Below are 24,311 nucleotides of genomic sequence, written 5' to 3' on the forward strand. Positions count from 1 at the left end.
GGGAGAACATGCAAACTCTGCACAAAAGGGCTCCCCCACCACCGAACCAGGAACCCTCTTGCTGTGAGGCAACAGTGCTAACCACTGCACCACCATGCCACCAAGCTTAGTTTCAGTGAACCGTAAAAGGGTCGGGTCAGGCCCAGTCGGGTTCAGGCAGAGAATCAAAGCTCTAATATGGAATAAAATGATTTTCTCAGTCAGAAGTTGGTGGGGTTTTATAATGTTTGTTGTATTTCTGTGTGAACAGATGAGGAAGCTGGTGGTTGAGGGCAGTGAATATAAAGTTGTTCACCAGGAGCTGCTCTGTGATCTGCTGCTGCTCTCTACCAGCACGTACAGCCAGGTAAAATTAACAAGACAAATTCAATTAGAACATCTGCTGGTATCGATTTTCCTGATGGTATTAACATAAATATCTCTGGTGAAATAGTAATTAATTGAGCATGTACGCATGTACATCTGTGAATATTCGTGTGTGTGTGTATGTGTGTGTCTTTGCAGGTACGTAGCAAAGCCCAGCATGTGCTGACAACCGCACTGGGAACCTTTAGCTTCTCCTACAGAGACCTGATTCCCCGAATCTTACAACTGCTCTCACCACAACACACCACTGGAACACAGCAGCAGTTTAAGGTAACACACACACACACACACACACACACACACAGTGACAAACACAGTTGTCGCTCTGAGCTTGCTCATAATAGTCCCTGTCCGTGGTGCTGAAACTTGAAGGGAGTCCAATACTGTATTTGATGGCTACACTGAACTCCCTGCACTGGATACCTGTGTATCAACATTGATTTTAAAGTTTTACTGCTTGTTTTTAAGGCAGCTCGGCCTTGCCTCATCCTGCAGTGTTGCCCTTTTCTCTCCTCACACTCCTGATGTTAGCCAGCAGTCTGCTGACCACTTTATGTTGACTATCTCCAGGGCTAAACTGGAGACAGGGGGTGATAGCATAGGGCAGTGGTTCTCAAACATTCTTTAATAATGTACCCCCCTTTGAAATCTTTTCTCTGCCAAGTACCCCCTGACCAGTGGAAAACATTTTTTGGTTGAAAAACAAAAAAGCCGCCTGTATGAAGAGGTACAATACAGCGCAGATTTACTGAGCAACAACCTTGAGACTGAAAAACACTGAAATGCTACATTTTGAATTCTTAAAATCCATCACTGAATGTCTGGCAAACAAATTTTGTGCCATCATTTGGTAACGTTAAGACGACATTGTAGTTCCAATAAACTGCAACTCTATTAAATAGGTGTATGCGTACCCTCATATGAGAAACACTGACATATAGGGCGGGGTATCGTTTAAAAAAAAAACATTCCTAGATCTTGGTACAAAAGACTTACTGGAGAAGTTTTGAAACTACTTGGTACAGGGTTATTTGGGTTGATACCTTAAGGGTATAAAGAAGTGATACACAGCCTTACAGGCAAAGCGCACATTTTATGTCAGGGTGAGAAAACTTTTCTATTGGAAATCAGGCGAACAACATCAGCATCCTCTTTTAGAGACTTATTTTCGCAAATTGGCTTTTAGGTTCTTATTGCTATTATACATAATATTGTGCTGACTCCATGCCGTATAGATGCAAAAATGCTAATGCTAAAGCTTACAGGTCCCAGACAAAAAGTGAGCATGGAAACAAAGGAGCCAAATTGACCCTTTGCTAAGCCCCGCCCCTTTGTGATGGTCCGACAAGCTGTCACAGTAAGCATGGAGCCCACACTGTAACTAACTGCACTCCCTGAAGAAATATTATCATATTTTTGGGAACAATGAAAGAGTGATTCCAGAGAGAAGCAGACAGAGGGGTCTACAGTCTGTGTTTGAAGGATATATCCAGGATGTCAAACTGACTCAGCAGCAACAACAGGTTAAAAAGACAAAGATAGTTAGAAGCTAAAGCCAAACTATAGGCTACAGATCACAGTGTAAAAGTGAACCACCACATCACTGCTGATCGCCACACAAGACAATGAATATAAAGGGAAACTTTGCTGATAGTGAACCAGCTGTGTGGCATCACAATGTGTGCAGATCAACGGTGTTTGGGGTCACCCCAGTGCTGCTGTCAGCATCTGGACCTCCACCACCGGACAGGCAGGGATCTCCACGGGAAGTCAAACAACACTCATCTGTGCAGTGTGATGACACACAGCTGGTTGAATATTAGCAAAGTTTCTCTACTTCCCTTCACTTCCCAATCATCAAAAAGCAAAAGCAGCATGTGTATACATTCAGTAGGCTATATCTTCAGTAGCTAGCTAGCTAACCCTACACTTTTCAGGGTTTGATTTTGGTTTTGGAACAGGGAAGAAACATATCTTTTTCCAACCTCTCCAGGTAACGAGTATCATTAATACACGACGTGCCCCAGGCACAACATTTAGCTCCAAATCCACAAAACCAGCCTGAGAATGAAGGAAATCTGAAATGACTGCATTAGAGTCAATGGAGCACAGTTGTGTTGTTGTCGGACCTTGATGCTACGTTATGATTGACCAGTCTGCGTCTGCGTCTGGAGTGGGACTTAGTGAAGGGTCAATTATTCTGTATGTCAGGGTTGGGTCAACTGTAACTTCCTTTTTTCTGTAATGCCTTATAATTGTATGAACTTGGCTCTTCAAATGTACACCAAGAACAATTATGCCTGGTTTCTAAATGCTTCAATAACACCTGACCTGTACATATAGAAATACGCAGGATGTGTCCTTCAGAATCAGACAATAGGCCATATTTCTCTGACGCAGACTGAGGATCCAGCATCTAACTCAGCCACAGCATTTGACTCTCAGTGTTTGCCTGTGCTGTGCTGTTAGACCAGCATGCACAGTATAATCTGTCACGTGTCTTTACCCTGTGTGTGTGTGTGTGTGTGTGTGTGTGTTGTGTGTGTGTGTGTGTTTCAGGGCGCTCTGTACTGTCTGCTGGCTCTGCACAGTGGTCCTTGCCAGGCCAGTGCGAGAGACTGGGACTGTGTTGGGGAAGTGTGGCCTGCTCTCGTCCGCTGTGGCCTGACGCCCTCCATGACCCTGGAGAAGCCGTCCATCGGTGGACTACTTGACGACATCACCGACCGGATCCATCGCCAGCATGACACCATAGGGATCTATTTTACTGTGAGCAACATGTTCATTAACAGTCAGTAACACTACCCTCACCTGATCTTTTTTTTTAATCACTCCTAATTGTTCTCTACTTCTAGGTGTCTGAAACATGTGTGGAGATAGCCAATCAAATCGCACAATCTGAAAACCCAACGACTTGTTTTGAGGCTCCGTCCGTAGAGGAGCTGAAAGAGGGGCTTCAGCGTCAGCGAATCAAAAACGTGGTTGCTGCAAGGTAAGTTGGTATTCTTTCATTCACTTTAATACCTTCTAAGTTTAGGAAGAGCCTCATCTTATCATGTATTATTACTTTTACTGTTATAATTAGTCTTAGCAGGAGAAATACTCATGACTTGACTCACGCTTCCTTTCTCTTTTGTACAGGAAATACAAGAAGCTGGTTAATGATCTCTTGGATTGCCTCGAAGACAGTAACCTGTAGGTTTCCTCTCCACCTGTATATGTGTTTATGCACTTGCTATGTCTGTATTTAAAAAGGCATTGAGCAGAGACTCCAAAGTTTAGTAAGAAGATAGCACACTGCAATACAGAATTACTTGTTGTCACCAACAGGACTTGTTTACATGTCTGCTTGTGTTTCAGGCCCTGGAAGTTTGAGCACATGGCGACAGATTTGTTGTCTCTCCTGCTAAGGGACGATCACCCACTGCCCCCCGACGCTGTCCTCTTCTTCACACAGGGCCTCATACACGACTCCATCAGCATACGCAAGGTGTGTGTACTGTGTTGCTGTCTGAGTGTGTGGATGGAGATGTGATATTTAATCAAATGTGACATGCAATTCCTTAATACCACCAAAGCAGAAATGATTTAGTTCTTTTCAAACATTAAGATTATGTGATGATTCAGACATGGAGTTACATGTCTTAAACACAGATGCTGTGCCCCATTTAATACTACATACTATCTGTATACAGTACAGTACTGTAAACTTAACAGCCCCAGGGCCAAATCTGGCCCAGGATAAGGGTTCCACATGGTCCATTAACCATTTTCCAGTTCACAATGAAAATAAATTGATTAAAACAGCGAGGGAGTTCAAGTATCTCGGGGTCTTGTTCATGAGTGAGGGTAAAATGGAGCGTGAGATGGATTAGCAGTTTGGTGTGGCGTCAGTGATGCTGCGCCGTTTCGTCGTGGTAGTGACCAAAAGAATGAGATTACAGATACAAGTGGCCAAACTGAGTTTCCTCCATGGGGTGTCTGGGCTCAGCCTTAGAGATAGGGTAAGGAGGTTGGACATCCGAAGGGAGCTCAGAGTAGAGCTGCTGCTCCTTTGTGTCAGAAGGAGTCAGTTGAGGTGGTTCAGGCATCTGATCAGGAGGCCCCGGGGCAGACCCAGAACACGCTGGAGGGATTACATATCTCATCTGGCCTGGGAATGCCTTGGGGTCCCCCAGGAGAAGCTGGAACGCATTGCTGGGGAGAGGGACGTCTGCTGCCCCTTTGACCCGGCCCCGCATAAGCGGATAAAAAATGGATGGATGGATGATCATCATCAAAATAAAAAATCCAAATAAAAGCATCAAATTAGAGCTTGTTTGTCAAAAAAAAAAAAAAAAAAAAAAAAAAAAGGGTGCGAGGGGAGGATCCCCAAGGATCCGCCGGCAGAGGTCAATGGCCCCTGGACTTTGCAAAAGTGGCTCCCAGGCAAACAAAGTTGCAGTAGGTACAATGTACTTACGTTGGTAATATTCTCTTTTGCAATTTGCATACAAGAAGTCAACAAACTTTATTGTTTTAAACAACTGGAAATGACAGGTGCACCTTTGGATGTCAGAAACACCGTGACTTTAGATTGTCATTTCCAATTATACTTTACAAAAAGAAAGGAAAATGTCTTTCCAAATATTTAATACTTTTTTTATTTTCCAAGATCTTTCTTGAGCTGTCACCACTGCCTGTGTTTTATTTAATGTTTCTCCAACTGTGAGTAGAGCCTACATTTCCTTTGTGCATTGCATTGTGGGACAATAGTGCAATCAACAGCACACTCAACAATCAAGAGTTTTTTGGTATGCATACTGGCTTTTTGGGTAACTACATTTGCACCAAATTAGTGCATCATATTGTTTTGGGACACAATTGGAGTTTTAGATTGAAGTTTTATTTGTTTCGTATACTGTCACAAATTATCTAGTCCCATAGAGGCCTGTGTAAAAAGTGCGAGTAAAATGTGTGAGTAGCTAAAAAACTAAGGACAGTAAAATTAAAAGTTGCTGCAGTGTATTAAAAATTAAGCAGCAGTGCCAAGAATAACTCAGCTTGACCAGTGCTCCAGTATTCCTTCCCACTATCACTAAAAGAACAAACACCAGTACAGGGAGCACTTTAGTACCAGCAGCTGCTGTATTTGTGCTAGACTCTACTTTACTACTGTATAAACTTTCTGTCTCTCAGGTGGCGATCTCAGCAGTGGCCGGCATCCTAAAACAGCTGAAGCGACCAAGAAAGAAAGTGGCTGTGAAGCCATCAGATATCAGTAAGTATAAGCACGCAAACAGTATAAAACTTCTATGTTTAGTTCTTGCAGAAAAAAAGCAGCAATTTTAGTTGCAAGGTCATCTCTCAATCCAGCTACTGATACTGCATCACAGTGTTTTTGACAAGACCACCTAAACCGAGACCAAGTCATGACCAAGACCAGAGTGTATCCACATAAGACCAAAACTTTGAGTGGTCGAGACTGAGTCAAGACTGAAGCTGAGTTCAGACAAAAGAAAAGCTACAGCGGTGTGAGCTGGTCCATCTCAAGTCGACTCAAGCCAGCTGATGGTGTCACCTGCGCCTCAGCTTGTCAAGTTGCCAGTAGCTGGTTTTAGAACTTAAGGCAAGTCACCTGTTTCAACAGCCAGTCGGCTTGTAGGGAGGTCCACAGGCCAAGTCAGTTACAAAGCAGACGGCATGTTCGCTTTCTGTGACATTCTCCAAAAACAGTCCTCCGTCCCCACCAAGTCTCAATACATTTCATTACGTCCCTATGGCTGATGACAAGTATGTCAGTCTCTCCTCACAGTGCGTCTGTGTTGGATGGTGGGTCGCTGCTGCTACTCGCTGTATGTGGGCATGTCACATCAGAGCCTACTCACTGACTCATTAATTGGCGCTTGTTATCTAAATTATTGTAGTGTACGCATTATGGATACTATGAAAAGCTGGAAATCAAAACTGAAGTACGAGGGGTGGGAATTGTCAGAGGATCCACAATACGAAAGGCACAATACAATATTATTGCAATTTTAAATATGTTGTGATAGGCTGAGTATTAGGATGACATATTTTTCCTAGGAAGTACAGGGAATTGTTGCTAGTAAGCAAATACATCATCTCGTCAAGTCACATTGGTGTAAACCAGCAGGTTTTCAGGATATTGCAGACGGGCGTACTCCAAGCACTTGGAAGTTTCAACCTGTCTCATTATGAATCTTTGTACTGAACTAGGCTTAAGCGAGACCAAGTCAAGGCCAAGACCATTCTAGAGCAGGTCCCACACTGAATAAGACATGATAAAATGTGGAACATGCAAACCACAAGCACTCCTCAACTTAGTCTGGGAGATCCAAATTCTCACAAAAAACACCCACAGAAAACAAATGAAGATTCCTCTTTATTGCCATGTAAATGTTAAATGGACCTGCATTTGTATAGCGCCTTTGTAGTCATCTGATCACTCAAAGCGCATTTTACACTATGAGTCATATTCACCCATTCACACACTGGTACTCAGGTTTTAAGATGCTCACACACCAATGGAACAGCCATCAGGAGCAATTTGGGGTTCAGCATCTTGCTCAAGGATACTTCAACATGTGGATTAAAGGAGCCGGGGATTGAACCACTGATCTTCCAGTTGGTGGACGACCTGCTCTACCTCTGAGCCACAGCCACCCAAGATGTCAGTGTTTTGTGGTGAGGATGTACAGTTTGAGTAGAACCTGAATATACCACAGCTGTTATGGAGGGGGATTACTGTATGACGTCGTTACTGCGCAGTACAGGAAGTCCCCCTTTCACGCGGCGGAGGATTTGCTTGGTTGTCACCAGGTGAGGGGTTAATCTAAAAACTCCGCTCCAGGTGAGGCTCGAACTCACAACCTCGGCATTGCTCTGCTGCATACTGTCATATAAGTACCGCGCGCTAACCGATTGCGCCACTGGAGCTTCAGCCATATACTGTATATATGTGCATATATAGAAGCGCACCATTTGAAATTAATTCATTCATTCATATTCTGTAACGGCTTATTCTGTAAGGGGTCGCAGGGGGGCTGGAGCATATCCCAGCTGACATTGGGTGAGAGGTGGGGTACACCCTGGACAAGGCTGACACATAGAGACAGACAACCATTCACACTCACATTCACACCTACGGACAATTTAGAGTCACCAGTTAACCTGCATGTCTTTAGACTGTGGGAGGAAGCCAGAGTACCCACAGAAAACCCACGCTGACACGGGGAGAACATGCAAACTCACAAAAGAGGGCTCCCTCCACCCCGGGTTCAAACCAGGAGCTCTCTTGCTGTGTGGCAACAATGCTAACCACTCTACCACCGTGCCGCAACCATGAGAAATGTTGCGATAAAGTAATCAAAAGGCATCACAGAGATTCATTTTATCAGTGGGCATTTTCTTTTGTTTTCTATGGGCAAACAAACACTAAGATTTTTGAGATGACACAGAGGCCTTGAGACCAAGACCAATCTTGAGTGCTAAGAAACTGCAATATCAGTTGCAATTTGCAGCTTCTAATTAAGATTAAATACTACATAATGATGTGCAGAGTAATTGTGAGGTCATTTCCCACTGAGCGAGCAATATGGCCAGTGTATAAATGTACATTTGCTTTCTATTAAAAGATAAAGTGCTTCAAATTAGAAAATCTTTCTTATTTTTTTCCCCATCTAGAAACAGGGCAACTCTCCAACACAACACACACTCACCTACAAATGCTGATGCGTGTGTGTTCATGACTTTTCATGTGTTTGTGTGTGTTCAGGTGGCATAGAGGATCCAGAGGGCATGTGTGTCGGGGATCGTGAGGGGAATCGCTGGCTCCAGTACGACAGCAACAACCTTCCTCTGTGTGAGGAACAGTGGGACTCTCAGTATTTTGTGGAGAAAACACACTGGGGCTACTACTCATGGCCGAGGTAAGGAGAACGGTGGAGGATTTAGAAACTGGAAGGCTGATTAACTGTTTGGTTGGATGCAGCTAAAGAGCTGACTGACTTAACTGCTGTCTGCTTGATTTGATGCTTGGCTTTGCGGCTAACTTTACGTCTGACTAACTAGCTGCTGGATGACTGATCTGGGCTGCTGAATGACTAGCCGGGTGTTGAACTGACTTCCTGTCACGGCCTGGCCTAGATAAGGCTCACTGAACGACTTACTGCCTGGCCTAGATAGAGGAATTGATGTATAGGTGGAGCGCCGGCTGGCTTGCTGACTAACTGACTTTTTAATCATTCATTTATCCTTGCTGCTTAGTTGAAGACAGTATGTGTCTATCCATATTCTGTTTGTTGTTATCTATAAATCACGGCGGCGGCCTCTTTGTCTCCCGCTCCTTTCAGAGAAATGATGATCCACGCAGCTTCTGAAAAGCCAAAAGATGACCTGCTGTACGAGGAGATGAGTGAGGTGCTGCTCACACTGTAACCGCACACAAACCCTCCCACTGACGCTTAACAGCATTGCTGTTATTACATTTGGTGTTTGTTTCTGTGTCACTCAGGGTGAGAAGATCATCTTTGAATATTTCTCGGACCCAGAGTTTATTGACCAGCTTATAGAGTTTCTCTCTCTGGAGGATCGGAAAGGAAAAGACAGCTTCAATCCGCGACGCTTCTGTCTCTTCAAGGTGCAATTTAAACTCTCAGCCTCAATCGATCGGGCAAACCTTTTACAAAGAAGTGACACAGCATACCACCGCTAGCCAAGGCAGAACTGAAGTGGAATTTGTGTCATCAACTGCTGTGATTCATTGTTCTCTGTGAGACAGCTGACAGTTTACTTGCGTCAAGCGAATGACTGTAATCTGTCTTTCTTTGGCAAAAAAAAGGATCTTGGTTCCTCCACATCGAACAAACCTTCATGCTCACGTTTGATTGACAGGGGCTGTTTTGTAACTATGGCGATGTGTTCCTGCCGTTACTATGGCCTCACCTGGAGCAGCTTGCCAGCGACCCCCATGAGAGCTCCCAGCGCTGTGTGTGTGAGATTACTGCAGGACTAATCAGAGGCAGCAAACTCTGGAGTTTCAGCAAGGTGCTGGAAACACACACATACACACACACATGGTGACAAATACACACACTGCACTACTTTTTGATAAGAAAAGTCAATATTAATAAAAACTTTCATTATTGTGCGTGTGTGTGTGTGTGTGTGTGTGTTCAGGTGGACAGGTTATGGCAGCTTTTGTGCCCCTTGATCAGGACTGCATTGACCAACATCACAGTGGAAACGTACACAGACTGGGGCACCTGCATTGCTACTGCCTGCGTGAGTTGCTCACATGCATACAGATCATACAACACACACAACACAGTTTAGGGCTCAGTGAAGAAAATGAGAATTTATATCTCTGTTTTTCATTTAAAAAATGTAGAAAATTGGATTTTTAAAAATCAATAAAACAAATATTTGGGTGAAAATTGGATTTTGAAAAGACAATTTGCAAAAACACTCTTTACATTGCAGTTTATTTATTTTTTGTTACTTTTGTGCGCCTAGCGTTGCTGAATGTCAGTCCGCCCGTCTGTAGTAAGTCTGGAATATCTCAACAACTACTGAAATGATTGCCATTAAACGTTGCACAGATATTTATAATTTCCACAGGATGAACCCTAATGACTTTGGTGATCTAAGGACTTTTCCTCTAGCACCACCATGAGGCTGACATTTGTAGTTTTGAGTGAAATGACTACTGAATACATTGATGTTAGGGCCTTTTCACACTCACGTTGTAAACGCAGATTAAGCTAAGCACAAGGCTATACGATCAGTGTCAGAAATTAGCAAGGGCCACAGGCCATTTGGCCCGCAATTTATCCAAGAATGCCCCCAAAAGCCATGTTCCGGGGGCCAAAATTGCCCCCAAGTTTTCGAAACAACTATATGTATTTATATTTTTAACAGTATTACAATCTGACATTAAAGTATAATTTTATTTTCATTAAATTAATTTACCGTCACGTCTACAACTCATTTTCCAGACATAATCAATGAGATTGCACTGATTTCTTGGGTGATCTGTGTCTACACAATGACAAATTAATGAAAAATTAAGGTAGAATGAATGTTAAATTTTAAATTAACTTACTTCCAGGATTGCATCTAAGGAATTTATAGTAATTTGGCCTTTTTAACAGTAAAAGTAACTGTAATGTGGTGAAACATTAGTACTGCTATCAGAAGATTAATGGTTAAATCATCACGTTTAAACTGGTTGAATTATAGGAAATCTGAGTGATATTTTGCAACCATAACTTTATGTAACCCATTATTTATTTCATTTAGTGGTTTCTACTGAAGAGTGAAGACACTATCTTAGTTGGTTTTGCTTTTCATGTGCTTATTGTTAGAACATAATTACAATTTTTTGATGGCCCCCAAACATTTTGAAAATGCCCCCATTTTTTAGACCATTTTTTGGGGGCCAAAATTGCCACCAAAATATTTTGTTAATTTCATCATCATATAATACGATTCACACAGCACTTCTACTAGCCCTGGGTTAAGTGTCCCCTGGAACACATGACAGAGTTTACCTTCTAGAATAACTTGTGACTACTTATTAATGGCAAGCAGCAACGTTAAAATGTTACCATTAGCAGGGCTTCATGTGAGAATGGAAGAACTAGAAATAAGACGATTATTGTTTTATCTTTTCCAGCAGTGGCAAACAAAAGGAGATGTTGCTGTTTTTGTGCCTAAATGTGTCTTTCCTGTACATTTTATTGTCGTTTTAAGTTAGCTAGCTTGCTAGGTGACCTCTGGTTTCAGTTAGGAGTTGTTGGTTACAATATAAACATAAAGCCTCCTACAGACTGAAATTTTAGCAGCCTTATAAGTTTGGTGCAAGCTACACTGCACGAAATGGATCTAATAAACTTGGGTGTGGCATACATCAAGTTTGATGTATGCAGACTGTACGATGACAGTGCCTTCTGAATCACAGGCTGCTTCACAGCAGGTCCAGCAAGCCCTAGGCTAAAGTCGGAGTTAGCTCACTTTGGAATGCGCCAGGGTTGTGCCTGTGTGAAAAGGGCATTTCACTTTATAAATATTTATTAATATTAAATAGAAATATTAATTTCTCTAGTATTTTGCTTTGTAACCAAACACATGCGGAACTAGAAGAGCGAGAGTGCAAACCACCGCCAAAGACCAAAATGTCCGATATTGCAGTTTTAAGGAAAGTGAAAAATAATTTGCGCATCAGCCCCGTAACTCAGATCTGCTCCAAAATTTAATGGGTTCTTCCTTTGCCTGTGTAGTAACTAGCCTATACTTTAGCCACTACTGGTTGCTAATTGGCTAAATTGTTTTGACGTGACCTCAGAAAATTACTGCCAGTCCTTATCAGTGCTATATATCATTGTTCGTTTATTTTCTCACCATTGTCCGTAATGTCCATATAACTTACAATAACTTTTGACACAAATGTCCAATAAATGCAGTCATACAAATTTTAATCCGAGCACAGTCAAAAACTGTTTGCCTCCGAACATCAGCAACACCTGTGCTTCCTGGGATGAATTTAAATACCACGGCCTGCCTCAGTCAGTGACATAAGCCACCTATGGGCATGGTGGGATAATACATTTCACAAATCAAACATATGGCTCCAACGGACCATGCCACACCTTTCTATGAACATGGGGCCAGTAGTTTTAACACAGCCTCCGTCGTGGTAGTAACTAATGCAGATGTCCTCTAATGAGGAAATCTTAGCATGCTATCATGCTAAACTAAAATGATAACAGTTCTTGTAAGTGATACAAAAGAACCCTACAGTTTTCAACCAGGGACCACTTTCTCTGTTTCAACTGCAAGTAAAATTGTGGGAATGTGTGCTTGCAGTACCTCAGTGGATGTGTACACGTTGCCCTCCTGAAATAACAGTTCCAAAAATAATCCTATTTTGTATTGGCTGCTGTCCAACAGGAGGGCCGGGACCCCAGGAAACTCCACTGGCTGTTTGAGCTGCTGATGGAGAGCCCGCTGAGCGGAGAGGGCGGCTCGTTCAGGGACGCTAGGTATGTGTGTGTGTGTCCATGTGCATGAATAACTACATGCTCAGAGTATGTGTGTATGTCATCCACAGTATTTCTGAGGTTTCTGATTTCAGGCTGCAGTGGTAACCTGAGCTGATGTATGCCGAACTGACGTGCCGCAATAACACAACGACCCCCTATCCCTCCATTTCCCTCCCTCTTTGTCTCTGTCAGTTTGCTGTATGTGCTTCAGGGAGGTCTGGCCCAGCAGCAGTGGAGAGTTTCTGAACTGCTGCACAGGCTGCTGGCTTACCTGGAGCCCAAACTCACCCAGGTGTATAAGAATGTCAGGGAGCGCATTGGAAGGTACCAAATTACCTTGCTGTTATCTCTTCTGGGTTACATAATCATGGTTAAATAGGTTAATCTAATTAGTTTGTGTGCACTGTTTGGGCCGTTCAGTTCTAAGCCTCTTTATTTATCTCCACGTCTGTCTCAACTGCTGCCGTCCTGTGACTGTTTTCTTTATCTTTTCTCTCCTCCCTTCCTCCTTCTCCCCCCTCCCTCTCTCTCTCCAGTGTCCTGACCTATATCTTCATGATCGACGTGGCCCTGCCCCACACCCGGCCCACCTCCTCCCCCCACGTGGCAGAGTTCGTCACTCGGGTCCTGGAGCAGCTCAAGCCCCTCATGTCGGAGCCCGAGATCCACAACCACGTCCACGAGGAGAACACCCAGGAGACGGACGAGCGCACCCAGGCTGTCAAACTGCTCAAGACGGGTCAGAATGTAGATGCAAGCATGTAAACTGTGTAGTGGATGGACATGGTGTAGACAGTGACTGTGGGGAAAATATATATATAAATATATACACCAGGACAGATTGTTCTCTTGATGAAATAGACAGTCACACTGAAGATAGATGAAACAAGCTAAAAGCTATGATCCCTTATTGATTTCACCTTCTATATCCACTTTAAAAGGTAGTGAAGTGTAGATGAAGGGGACTTTCAAGGATGTGTGTTCAAGCATTTCAAAATAAAGTTATGGAAAGGAGTCTAACTCAATATTTTGGAGGGTGTCTCCAATATTAACATCTCTAAGGGCCACATAGTGCTCATACAAATGCACTAGGTTTTGTTATTGATTTGGTTTTCCTTGTAGTTACAGTCTCCAACAGCAGTAAGATAAATGAAGTCTAGTTTGGTTTTCAGAAAATGCTTTCCAATGTCCAACTAAAGGGTCAGTTCCCGCCAGAGTATAAACCTTTATTTTTACATCTCTTACATTTAGTGGTATGTAGCTATGCAGATATTTTGTTTTTTATTATCTCCGCCTATTATGTCCCTAGCTAATCTCACAAACTACCGGACCAATCAGCCTCATACTTTGTATACTCAAGGACCAGTTGTGGTTGCAGTGATTCACAATTGTTTAAAAACCAGTATTATTGACTGTTTTATACCGTCATTGACTCCGTTACTCCTCTTAACTAGCCAGTAGGCGCCACAAGTTTTTCAGAAATCATCTCAGCTAAAAACTATGAGTCTTACTGTCCACTGAAGGCCAGATTTTTGGCCATTGTCGTGGCTTAAAAACTGACATTCATGAAAAACATTCGGTTTCATTTTTAACCAGCGCATTCATTCAATATCTGTAACTGCTTTTCCTGTTGGGGGTCGCGGGGGAGCTGGAGCTTCTCCCAGCTGACACTGGGAGACAGTTAAGAGTCACCAATTCACCTAACCTGCATGTCCCTAACCCTAACCCTAACCCTAAACCAGGGTTCAAATTATGAACCCTCTTGCTGTGAGGCGACAATGCTAACTAACTACTACACTGCCATCTCCAAATTAATTCCATACCATGTTTAAATTCACAAAAGTTAGGCACAATACGCAACAAATAAATCAGTATGGTTATTATCTTTGCTGCCAACTTGACTATAAGGGAACCAGGAAGGACAATGCCACCAGGCACAGCTTTAAGCCATCTTTTTATTGTCTGCCACACGGCGTCATACCACACCAGTAGCCTTTCAGAAGTGTTTTGCCTGCTGGATTATGTTGATTTGGTCATTTTCCCTTGAAGTTTGTGCTTCTACCGTAAGTAATTCAATAGGCAGTTAAATTGTTTTGTCTTTTTTACTTGTGTTTATTGTTAATATTTCCTACTTTGTTGTGCTGTAGTCTACAGCCTAAGTTAATACCCTCAAAAGCACATTTATGAATGACATGGATCAAAGATTTGTGGCTATGTTTTAGTCTTTAAAAATACATCATCAAAATCCTCATAATAATATTGTATCATCTGAAACTTGGGCTGTGGTGAAGCTGATGGAAACAGGCCCACAAGAATTATCTGGAGTGGCCATGATCAGCTCTGGCAGACGTGTCGCTGCTGGATTTTGGCCACCAGGCACTTTTTTAGCTTGTCTCCACCCACATACAATTGAGGTGGACTTTCACAGTTGGTACTTAGAGCACTAGTGTTACATTTACCGTATCAATAGCAACATACAGAAAGAGGTGGCAGCGGAAATCTCTGCTATTTTAAAACCTGGGCACATAAAATCGAAACTATGGGCATGGCTAAATACCGCTACAGGACACAATTTGGTGTTTTTCATAGCATGCTGGAACTCAAAAACTATGATTAATTATCAAATTAATTCAAAATTCAACATCTCTAACTAGAATTTCCACAAAAAACAACAACAAAAAAAACAAAATGTAAGCAAGAGTGAACGGAATAAATAAAATATGCAGTGTGTGTCATAATTATAGCAATTAAATAGTTGTTTTTTAAAGCATTTTATTTTGCTACTCGAGGCCAAGTAGTATGTGTGTCTCTAAAGGCTAGAAAAAATATTTTAAAATTAAATTCTTCAGTTGTTTTTCAGCAGATATCTGATTTCAAATTAAGATTTCTTATTTTATGTTTATTAGGACTTGCTTCAGTGTTTGTGGTGTTCACCAAAGACTGAATTTAGATCTCATTTCTTATCAACATTTTTGCATCGTTGTTGTTCCATTTCTGTTTGTACTCTAATCTTCATTATCCAGATAAATATCTGGTTATGAAATTATCCAAATCATTAGATACTAAATCATGATAGATTGTGTTTTATTACCAGAGCAATGCAGTAAGGTCACAGCGCCAAGTCTGTTGTTTTTATTATTTGGCAGCAACCCAAGATCTCCTCTGTGTGTATGTGTGTGTGTGTGTGTTCCATTTGCAGTGTTGAAATGGTTGATGGCGAGCGCAGGGCGCACTTTCACCACTCCCGTTCAGCAGCAACTACAGCTCCTGCCTCTTCTCTTCAAGGTAAAACATACACACATATACACACACATTCACACATAGGTCCCAGCGCAGCATTATTACCCACTCAATCTTACTTGCCCATTAAACTCAATTTCTCTCTTCATTTACTCAAAATGGTGTGTAGCTCTGTGTCTTCCTACCTCTCTCCATCTCCCTCTCTCTGTTTCTCCCTCCCTGCAGATTGCCCCGGTGGAGATTGATGAGAGCTATGATGAGATGAAGCAGGATGCTCGCACGTGTCTCTCTCTCATGTCCCAGGGCCTGCTGTATCCTGAGCACATCCCTCTGGTTCTGGCAGCGCTGGAAGAGGTAATATGCACACACACTCAAACACACACATACTCACACACTGCCCCACCTGCCTGCTGTCAGTGTTGAGAGCCTAATGCTGCCCAAGGTGTTGTTAGACTAAAAACAACCTGTGCTATTTTAATTTGCTTACTTTGTGATGCAGTTACAGTGTTTCTGCTGTGATGTGTTTTGTTTATGAGTGGCACCCCGTTGAGAAATTCTCGAATGCTCTCAGGATATCTACCCATCATATCTGCAGTTTCAGATTTGATGGTAGGCGGGAGGAGAAAGCACTGCAACATTTTTTGGTTTCACCTTGACACCCAAACTTAACTTTTTATCTTGTGCAAACACAATCTCAGGGTGTGCACACAAATTATTTAAAGGAATACGTCAATATTTTGGGAAATACTTGCCTTCTCCACAGAGTTAGATGACAGAATTAATACCAACCTCATATCTGTATGCTAAATATAGAGTTTGAGCCAGTATATGGTTAGCTTAGCTTCGCATAAAGACTGGAAGCAGATGCAAACAGCTAGCCTTGTGGTTTTCTTTTAAATTTGTCCAATATTTTGCTATAACTAATACCTGCAAAAGTAATGTTCACATCAGCCTCATGTGTTTGGTGATATTTAGTAAATGTTAGCATGCTAACAAGCAAATAAAATGAGCAAGGTAAATATCATACCTGTTTGGTATTAGCTTGTCACTGTGACGATGCTAGCATGCTGGAATTAGCATTTAGCTTAAAGCACCGCTGTGCCTAAGCACAGCTGCTGCACTCCAATGGGATTGTTTACTGTGTGCATGAGATGAGGTATTTGTTGTTGAGTTGTGGTATTCACAATCTAGTGGGTGGAAATTTTCTGAGCGCTCCGAGTTCACGACCTCACATACACGACTACCCATGTCATAATCACAAGGTCAAGAGTTCAGTTTCAATGTGGTAAACCTCACAGAGCTGTTACGATGACTGCTAGTTGTTCCCCCGTGTTTACAGTCCTTATGCCAGGATTTTGGCAGACATTGTTAGCATGTTAGCAATCTGTCATTAGCATTTGGCTCAAAACACTTGCACATTTGCAAACACTGGCGCCTCAGAGAGCTGCTAGCATGACTGTAGACTCTTGGCTAGCAGTTTGCCCCTGTTTCCAGTCTGTATGCCTGCATGTTAGTATTGTGTTTGTCAGCATATTAGCATTCTGACATTAGCATTTAGCTCAAAGTAACCTCACAGAACTGTTAGCATGATTGTCCTAGCAAGCTGTTACCCCGTTTCCAGTATTTATGTCCGCACATTATTGCCATTGTTAGCATGTACGCATTAGGGCATTAGCATTTAGCTCAAAGTATTACCTCATATACCTGCTAGCATGGCTGTAGACTCTTGGCTAGCTGTTAACCCCTGTTTCAAATATGCCAGGATAGCATTGTCATTGTTAGCATGTTAGCATTCGGACATTAGCATTTAGCTCCAAGTATTACCTCACACACCTGCTAGCATGACTGTAGACTCTTGGTTAGCTTTTTCCCCAGGATAGCATTGTCACTGTTAGCATGTTAGCAATTTGCCATTAGCATTTAGCTCAAAACACTGCTGCACCTAAGCAAGGCCTTACAAAGCTGCTAGTGTGACTGTAGACTCTTGGCTAGCTGTTTCCCCCTATTTTTAGTCTTTTTACAGCATGTGGTATTGGCATTGTTAGCATGTTACCATTCGTACATTAGCATTTAGCTCAAAGTGTAACCTCACATACCTAGCATGACTGTAGACTGCTAGCTGTTTCCCCCAGTTTCAAGTCTTAATGCTAGGATGATAGCATTGTCATTGTTAGCATGTTAGCATTCTGCTGTTACTATTTGGTTCATGGCATGGCTGCACTTACATCCAGACTCACAGTGCCAACAGCATGGCTGTAGACTTGTGGTGTTGTTATGCTCGAACTGAAGCCTTTTCATTTTATGACAGGTACAGGTGTTGCAATATACCGGTATTACTATAACCAATATATTTAAAAATGAAATATTGATATTATAATATAGCAATGTAATTTTATATGATAATTTACATATGATAATATCATATGAATAATCCAGTGCCTCTTAAATTGTTTCAGTTCCTTGCCGTTTTCGCTTTGTCTCCCTCCTGCAGTGCCATCTGGTTGCCTTTTCACTTCCCATTGAGTGTAATTGCTCTTTTTGTACACTTCTGTATAGTTATGGTTACAGACTGCCTGTCCACCTGCTTACTCTCGTACTCTGAGCGTAATTCATTTGCCAAAAAAGAGACAAACGCACAATAAACAAGATGAATTTGACTGGTAGCATTATTATTTTATTTTTTATTTTTATTTTATAGATTAATCTTTTTGCTACAATAATGGTGTTGTGAAAATCTGATATGGTGCCAGCTCTAATAACAGGTGATAACTGGAATAGGAGCATATGAACTGATACAAAATTACAAGATAATCTTGTGCACACAACATATTAACTTGAGGTCACACTATAGTATTTTGTTTGCACAAGATACATATAAGTAAAAGGACTTAAGGAGCTCTGTAACAGACCCTAACCCATGTCCTTCCCCTCTCTCAGATGGCAGGCAGCAGATCGTGGCATGCACGCTTCTCAGTACTGACCTACCTCCAGATCATGGTTTTCTACAACTTATTCACCCTGCTCAGTTTGCCTGCTGAGGTGCTGTGCATCCGAAAGCTGGTGATGCAGCTGCTGCTTGATGAACAGCTTGAGGTAATGTATGCACACAAAGGCAGCAAACACTGGTTTAATACAGCCATCGCCCCTGTGTACGGTATAATTGTCACAGGATTATAAATGGCCACTTATTGTCCCCTGGTCTCCCCTCACTAAATCTTAATCCTTCTTCTCTATTCACGGTTATTGCTTAAAAATAACCCTCTACCTCTCCCCTTGACTCTTAATTTATTTTCTTGTGTTGGTGCCGTTCTCTTCTTCTGTGGTTACAGGGATGTTGATCGAGCACTATGGCCGTCTTGCAGTCCTTTGTAGGTAGCAGGTTGTAATTAAAGTGATCTAAAAATAACATCATAAATCAATCTAATGCTCAAAATATAATTTGGCAAACCGTATTTGTCTTGACTGTTAATCTTGACCAACTGTTGTTTGTTTATTGAGTGCAATAAGTCTCGTCTAATACTGAGTTACGTCATCGCTTGTACAATCCATGTCTCGCCTTTCTCCGTGCTTTTAAAGCCTGCTTTAACCCGTCTCTTTCCATTGATCCTGATGTACAGGTGAAAATCAATAAGCCTCTCTCGGGGTTGTCTGACTTACAGAAACAAGTTGCTTCTCTCAATATTTTGTAAACAGTGTAAAGTGTACAGCTGGCGAATGTGTTGTCTTTGTATCATTGTCTATTTCAATGCATCAGCCGTCACTCAGTGCTTATTCATAATTTATGCAAAGTGATGCAGGAAGGCAGTGATGTTCTGCAAGTGGATTTTACCTCAGTTCAACCGAGCATCCACCCCTCCTCCTCTTCCTCCTCCCTCCTCCCCCTCCTCTGCTCATCTCTGTCCCTTGTACCTCGCTTTCCCCTGATCTCTTCGCACTCGCCTCTTTTAATAAATTGTGTATGCCATTTCTCGCCCTAAAACTGCCTCGCGCTTTCCTCTGCATCCTTTATTTGTCGGTTCTGATCTTCACAGGTCTCTTTTTTCTTCCTCTCTTCTTGTCGTCCCTCCCTCCTCCCCCCCTAACTCCTTCTCCCTGTAGGTGAGGGACATGGCAGGCACCACCCTCAGTGGTTTACTGCAGTGCCAGTTCTTCCCCCTGGACTCCAGTCTACAGACACAGCTCCAGACGCTGAGTCAGACTCTCCTCCCCAAGGCCAGAGGAGAGCTGGCCTCTACAGGTACACACACACACGCACATTTACGTGCACAATCACACAGTGAGGCAATCACAGTAATACTTGCCCTATTACCCTTTCTTATCCCATGGGAATTGTGAACCTTGAAATTCTAATGCTCATTTTAACTCCTTATTTGTGTGTGTGCGTGTGTGTGTGCAGACTTAGTGCGGCGCCATGCTGGAGTGCTCGGCCTCAGTGCGTGCATCCTGTCGAGCCCCTATGATGTCCCAGACTGGATGCCTCAGATACTGATGGACCTGAGCGACCACCTCAACGACCCACAGCCTATAGAGGTACACATATGCACGCGCAGGCATTCGCACACACATACGCACACTCACATACAAACATCTCGCTCAACACAGTGTGAGCTGAAAGAATACAATTTCATTGTCCAATTGAGGAGAAAATTGTGTCTTTGGCTTTACTTCAGGCATGAAGAAGACATACAATGTAATCCGTAGTGCAGAGTTTGAATAATACATTACAGTGGTGGGGAGCCAGTGATGATGATAATTTACTGCTTCTCCTGTTGCAAAGTGAAAGAGATGAGAAAGAAAATACAATGGAATACAGTTAAAGAATATATTTGCAGGTAGATGAATTACCCAAAAGCTCCGGCAAAGAGTAGTTGTACAATTGCTATATAAAAATGGTGGAAGTAGCAGATTTTGTTGCAGAATAATAAGGATATAATATCTTGGGTTCTTCAGTCAGACTAAAGACTTTGTAGTCAAAATCAGTTTTTGTCAGCCCACAGGCACCTCCTTCCTTCATTCCTTCATTCCTTCCTTCACATCTGATCCAGTCATTTTGTTTGAAGGCCGTAATGTAAAATAAATGCACTGGATGTTTAAGTCATGAATACATCCTTGGTTATGGTGATCATCAGTTTAATGCCCTCTTATTGTGTCCTTGCTGAACCATGCTAACTTTTCACTCCAAACTTGCTTCACTTTAAATAATTTCTAGCGTTGCTTATTTAAATTGTTGCATGTGGCATTTTAACATCAATAAATTACTATTACCTCATTAGTTTTTAATTAATGTAAACAAATGCTGACAGTATTGTCAGCTGCTGTTGGATTCTACACTGCACTTTACATCATGTGTCGCCAGATCAGCATGTGGCGTTGTTTCAGCACTCAGAACAGGAACTAGCCTCGCTCCAGTTCTGCTGCTGAACATGAGGGGAGCTCTCGTTGCGAGAACTGATAGTGGCTGTTATCAAAGGCTGTTATCAGCTCTTAACGTTTTTTCGCCCTACAAAACAAATGAAGCGACACAAGGAACTATCAACAGCCTCCTTATTGCAGGAGTTTACTGCAGTGTTTCATGGAATTGTCCTCATTTTGAGAGACAAACACGCCACTTTAAAATGTACATTTTTATTCCAGTGATAGAATATTATAGTTCTCCATGGGCTAAAGAGCTCTGCTACATCTCCGAGGAGGACAATATGCTGTGTAGACATAGCAATACATTGTGTTGTGAGTAAGTTCTGAATAAATATGAATAGAAAATGTCCTGTCTAAATCCAAATTAAGTGCGTACATTTTATGTTATATATGTTACTATACAAAAGTATGGCCCTCCATCATGTGTTACATCTCGCTTATCTAGTCATCTGTGATCAATGACTAATGTTGCACAATGTAATGGCTTTAGAATAACATCATCTGGGTTTTCTGAAGATATCGCAGGCTGTCTATTTGTTTTGTGAATGGATCAACATTTTCAGAATGAAGGTCTTTACACTAAAAAAAGGGAGAATTTGATGGGGTTATTATTATGCAGTGATTTCACCCCTGCCGTTTTAGGGTCAACGTCACAATGGCGTCAGTTTGTTAGCTGGAGGCAAAACACGACTCGCCACCACAGGGCTGTAGGCTATGTAGGAGTCTTAAAATGTCGTCTTGCTGTGTTATTGGGAGACAGAATAGAAGGAGTCATGGCTCAAAACTTATTCGAACACATACCAGCCGTCACTGCCCATCAACAAAAACAAAGACAACTATGGTTAAATGTGACCAAAGGACTGGACAGAGGTGATCATCAAAGATGCTCACGTGTGGCGCACACTTCATAACAGGTTAGGGAGAAAGTATTTCCCGTTGTAGGGATGAATAACGTTATGTGTATTAAGGGTTATCATGTCCACCCTGTCAGAAATTGGGGAGGTATTGAATATTGGATTTACCCGTAACGCTAACTTTTTAGCTAACGCTAGCTTTGATAGCAAAGTAAACTGGAAGAAACCGTTCAAGTGTCGGATGCTTTACACTAAAATGAGAGCCCTGTTGGTCGAAGAAATGGAGCATTATATTTCTATATGAATTAACAAACAGTTAAGTTAATCACACATTTGCTCCGCTTGGCGCTCTTGACTGCCCAGAGTGTGCTCTGCCACGCCGAGAGTGCGGTACATTCCAGCAATGCTCCAAATTTACGAACGGTCCAGTTTGTGCCAGAGTATGCTCCGACTCTCAGAATGAGTTTTTCTGAATGCCCCACTCATATCATCTTCCTCTATTGTCTAAAACAAGCCAACAGAACCTGCTAGCTAGCGCAAGCTAATGTCTGTGGAGAATCATTTTGCCTCCAGCTAAGCCCCGCCCACAAAAAAACATCATTCTGTTTACAAACAATAAAAGGGTCTATGGTTATGTTGTCAAACTTGAAAACATAAACCTTCTAAATGGGTCCTCTTGTATAACCTGTTGGAACGTTCGTTAATGCAGAATGACGAGGAAGCTAAAAAGAAGGAAGAGTCCATGCGTTTACATGGACATGAAACAGGAGTTGCCTGTTTCTGTGTTTGAGCATGTAAATACCATATCCTATTATGAAGAAACCCAAATATGCTAGCTGGTTTACTATAAACTGATTTCTCTGGGCTCATGTAAACACCATATCCCCGATATGACTGTAACCGGGTTAAGCCTCATAAATCGGTTATTCATGTCCATATACTGTAATCACACACATTACGTCAATGACAGAACTCGAACAGTTTGTTACTTTCATCCATAACAATGCAACAAATTTTGCTTAAATGGACATTAAGTTGGTCTTAAGTAACTGCAGCAGCAACTACAGTTGTCAAATAAATGTTGTGGTGTAAAAAGTACCGTCTGAAATGTGGCAAATTATCAATATCAATTTGTGGTGTCTTTGTAAGCCTATGCTAGCTTGGCATGGATGTACACGTGCCATGATTCATTCACAGTATTTTCTGTTTTCCCATGGTCTTAGTAATGATGTTCATGTTTGTTGTCCCAAGATGACAGTGAAGAAGACCCTGTCGGAGTTCAGGCGCACTCACCACGATAACTGGCAGGAGCACCGACAGTGCTTCACTGACGACCAGCTGCTCGTGCTCACAGACCTGCTGGTGTCACCCTGTTACTATGCCTAGACAGCCAGCTGCCTGTGCCAGGTCCTCTACAGACTCACTGACCAGAACCATAGTTATAGGAGAATAACTCCAACAGTGTTGGGATGCTCTGCAGGCTGATAAAATACTGTCTGATGTCACTGGCAGTGGCTGAGAGCCCTGCCTCTGGAACCTCACGTGCCAATGTTGGCCTTTGGTAAACCCGGCGGAAAAGCAGTTCTGGACAAAGTGGTTTCAAATATTTGACTTACTTGGTGTTTATTTTGTCTCGCCAAGCAGCTCAATAGCCCCAAAGGTGGCCACTTTACTTTAGAGATAATCAGTATATATATTCAACCTCTGAATTTCTGACATTTGTAATAAAACTCTATCTTTTCAGATTACTGTTCACTTGTCCTACTTTTCAATATTTTTATTAAATAATACATAAAAAGTTGGAACAGTCAAATAATTTATTAAATACAAGAAAAAACATGATATAAATATGTAAAATAAATATAAAAAATGACATAAATAGAACCACATATTTCTTGTAATCCAGCACTTAATGTTTCTAATACTGTATAATATATAGTACTTAATATTAATATAATTGATATTAATGTATATTCACTTATAAGCGCTACTATATAGGTAACAAAATGTCTAACATGCTGTAATATTCCTGTACAACCTGCTGTGTTGTGTTAAACAATAGCTCAACACTGAGAGTTTTCCCTGTTGAATAAACTCATCATTTGTAAAGAGCGCTGTATTTCATTTCAAAGTGGGAGAGTGAGTGTGGCGTGCTGTATGTCTGCCAGGGTTGACTGATCATGTAAAATACCTGCAGTTTATCTGCGTCCGTCCATATCACATAGATGCCCACGGCAGATTATGTTCCGCACAGAGGCAGAGATCAAACATAGATGAGATGTTTCTTTCTGCATGGATAGTTTTTAGTAATGTGCAGATGCTGCTACAAACCACAGCCATTAAACACTGGTAACTCTGTGTGTGTGTGTGTGTGTGTGTGTGTGTGTGTGTT

General features: G+C 42.0%; 1 protein-coding gene and 1 non-coding gene across 2 annotated transcripts in view; one reads left to right on the top strand and one right to left on the bottom strand.

Moving 5' to 3' along the window:
* Positions 1–24,030, top strand: part of LOC117247126 (proteasome activator complex subunit 4B-like) — a 60,571-nt gene extending 36,541 nt beyond the window's left edge. Inside the window, exons 27-47 of the mRNA XM_033611399.2 lie at positions 251–346; positions 505–636; positions 2,926–3,135; positions 3,222–3,358; positions 3,508–3,561; positions 3,727–3,856; positions 5,545–5,626; positions 8,144–8,297; positions 8,721–8,787; positions 8,882–9,007; positions 9,262–9,414; positions 9,547–9,651; positions 12,319–12,410; positions 12,603–12,734; positions 12,947–13,149; positions 15,610–15,695; positions 15,876–16,004; positions 18,588–18,743; positions 19,749–19,887; positions 20,047–20,180; positions 23,171–24,030. Coding sequence (XP_033467290.2) covers positions 251–346; positions 505–636; positions 2,926–3,135; positions 3,222–3,358; positions 3,508–3,561; positions 3,727–3,856; positions 5,545–5,626; positions 8,144–8,297; positions 8,721–8,787; positions 8,882–9,007; positions 9,262–9,414; positions 9,547–9,651; positions 12,319–12,410; positions 12,603–12,734; positions 12,947–13,149; positions 15,610–15,695; positions 15,876–16,004; positions 18,588–18,743; positions 19,749–19,887; positions 20,047–20,180; positions 23,171–23,305 — 2,652 coding nt within the window. The 3' untranslated portion in view covers positions 23,306–24,030. The remainder of the gene's footprint in view (positions 1–250; positions 347–504; positions 637–2,925; positions 3,136–3,221; positions 3,359–3,507; positions 3,562–3,726; positions 3,857–5,544; positions 5,627–8,143; positions 8,298–8,720; positions 8,788–8,881; positions 9,008–9,261; positions 9,415–9,546; positions 9,652–12,318; positions 12,411–12,602; positions 12,735–12,946; positions 13,150–15,609; positions 15,696–15,875; positions 16,005–18,587; positions 18,744–19,748; positions 19,888–20,046; positions 20,181–23,170) is intronic.
* Positions 7,212–7,305, bottom strand: trnai-uau (transfer RNA isoleucine (anticodon UAU)). Its single transcript has 2 exons — positions 7,268–7,305; positions 7,212–7,247 (listed from the first exon to the last, which is right to left on the bottom strand). It is a non-coding gene; the product is annotated as a tRNA-Ile (tRNA).
* Positions 24,031–24,311: the final 281 nt, after the last annotated feature.

Source organism: Epinephelus lanceolatus, chromosome 21 (assembly GCF_041903045.1).
Source record: "Epinephelus lanceolatus isolate andai-2023 chromosome 21, ASM4190304v1, whole genome shotgun sequence".
Taxonomy (NCBI): domain Eukaryota; kingdom Metazoa; phylum Chordata; class Actinopteri; order Perciformes; family Serranidae; genus Epinephelus; species Epinephelus lanceolatus.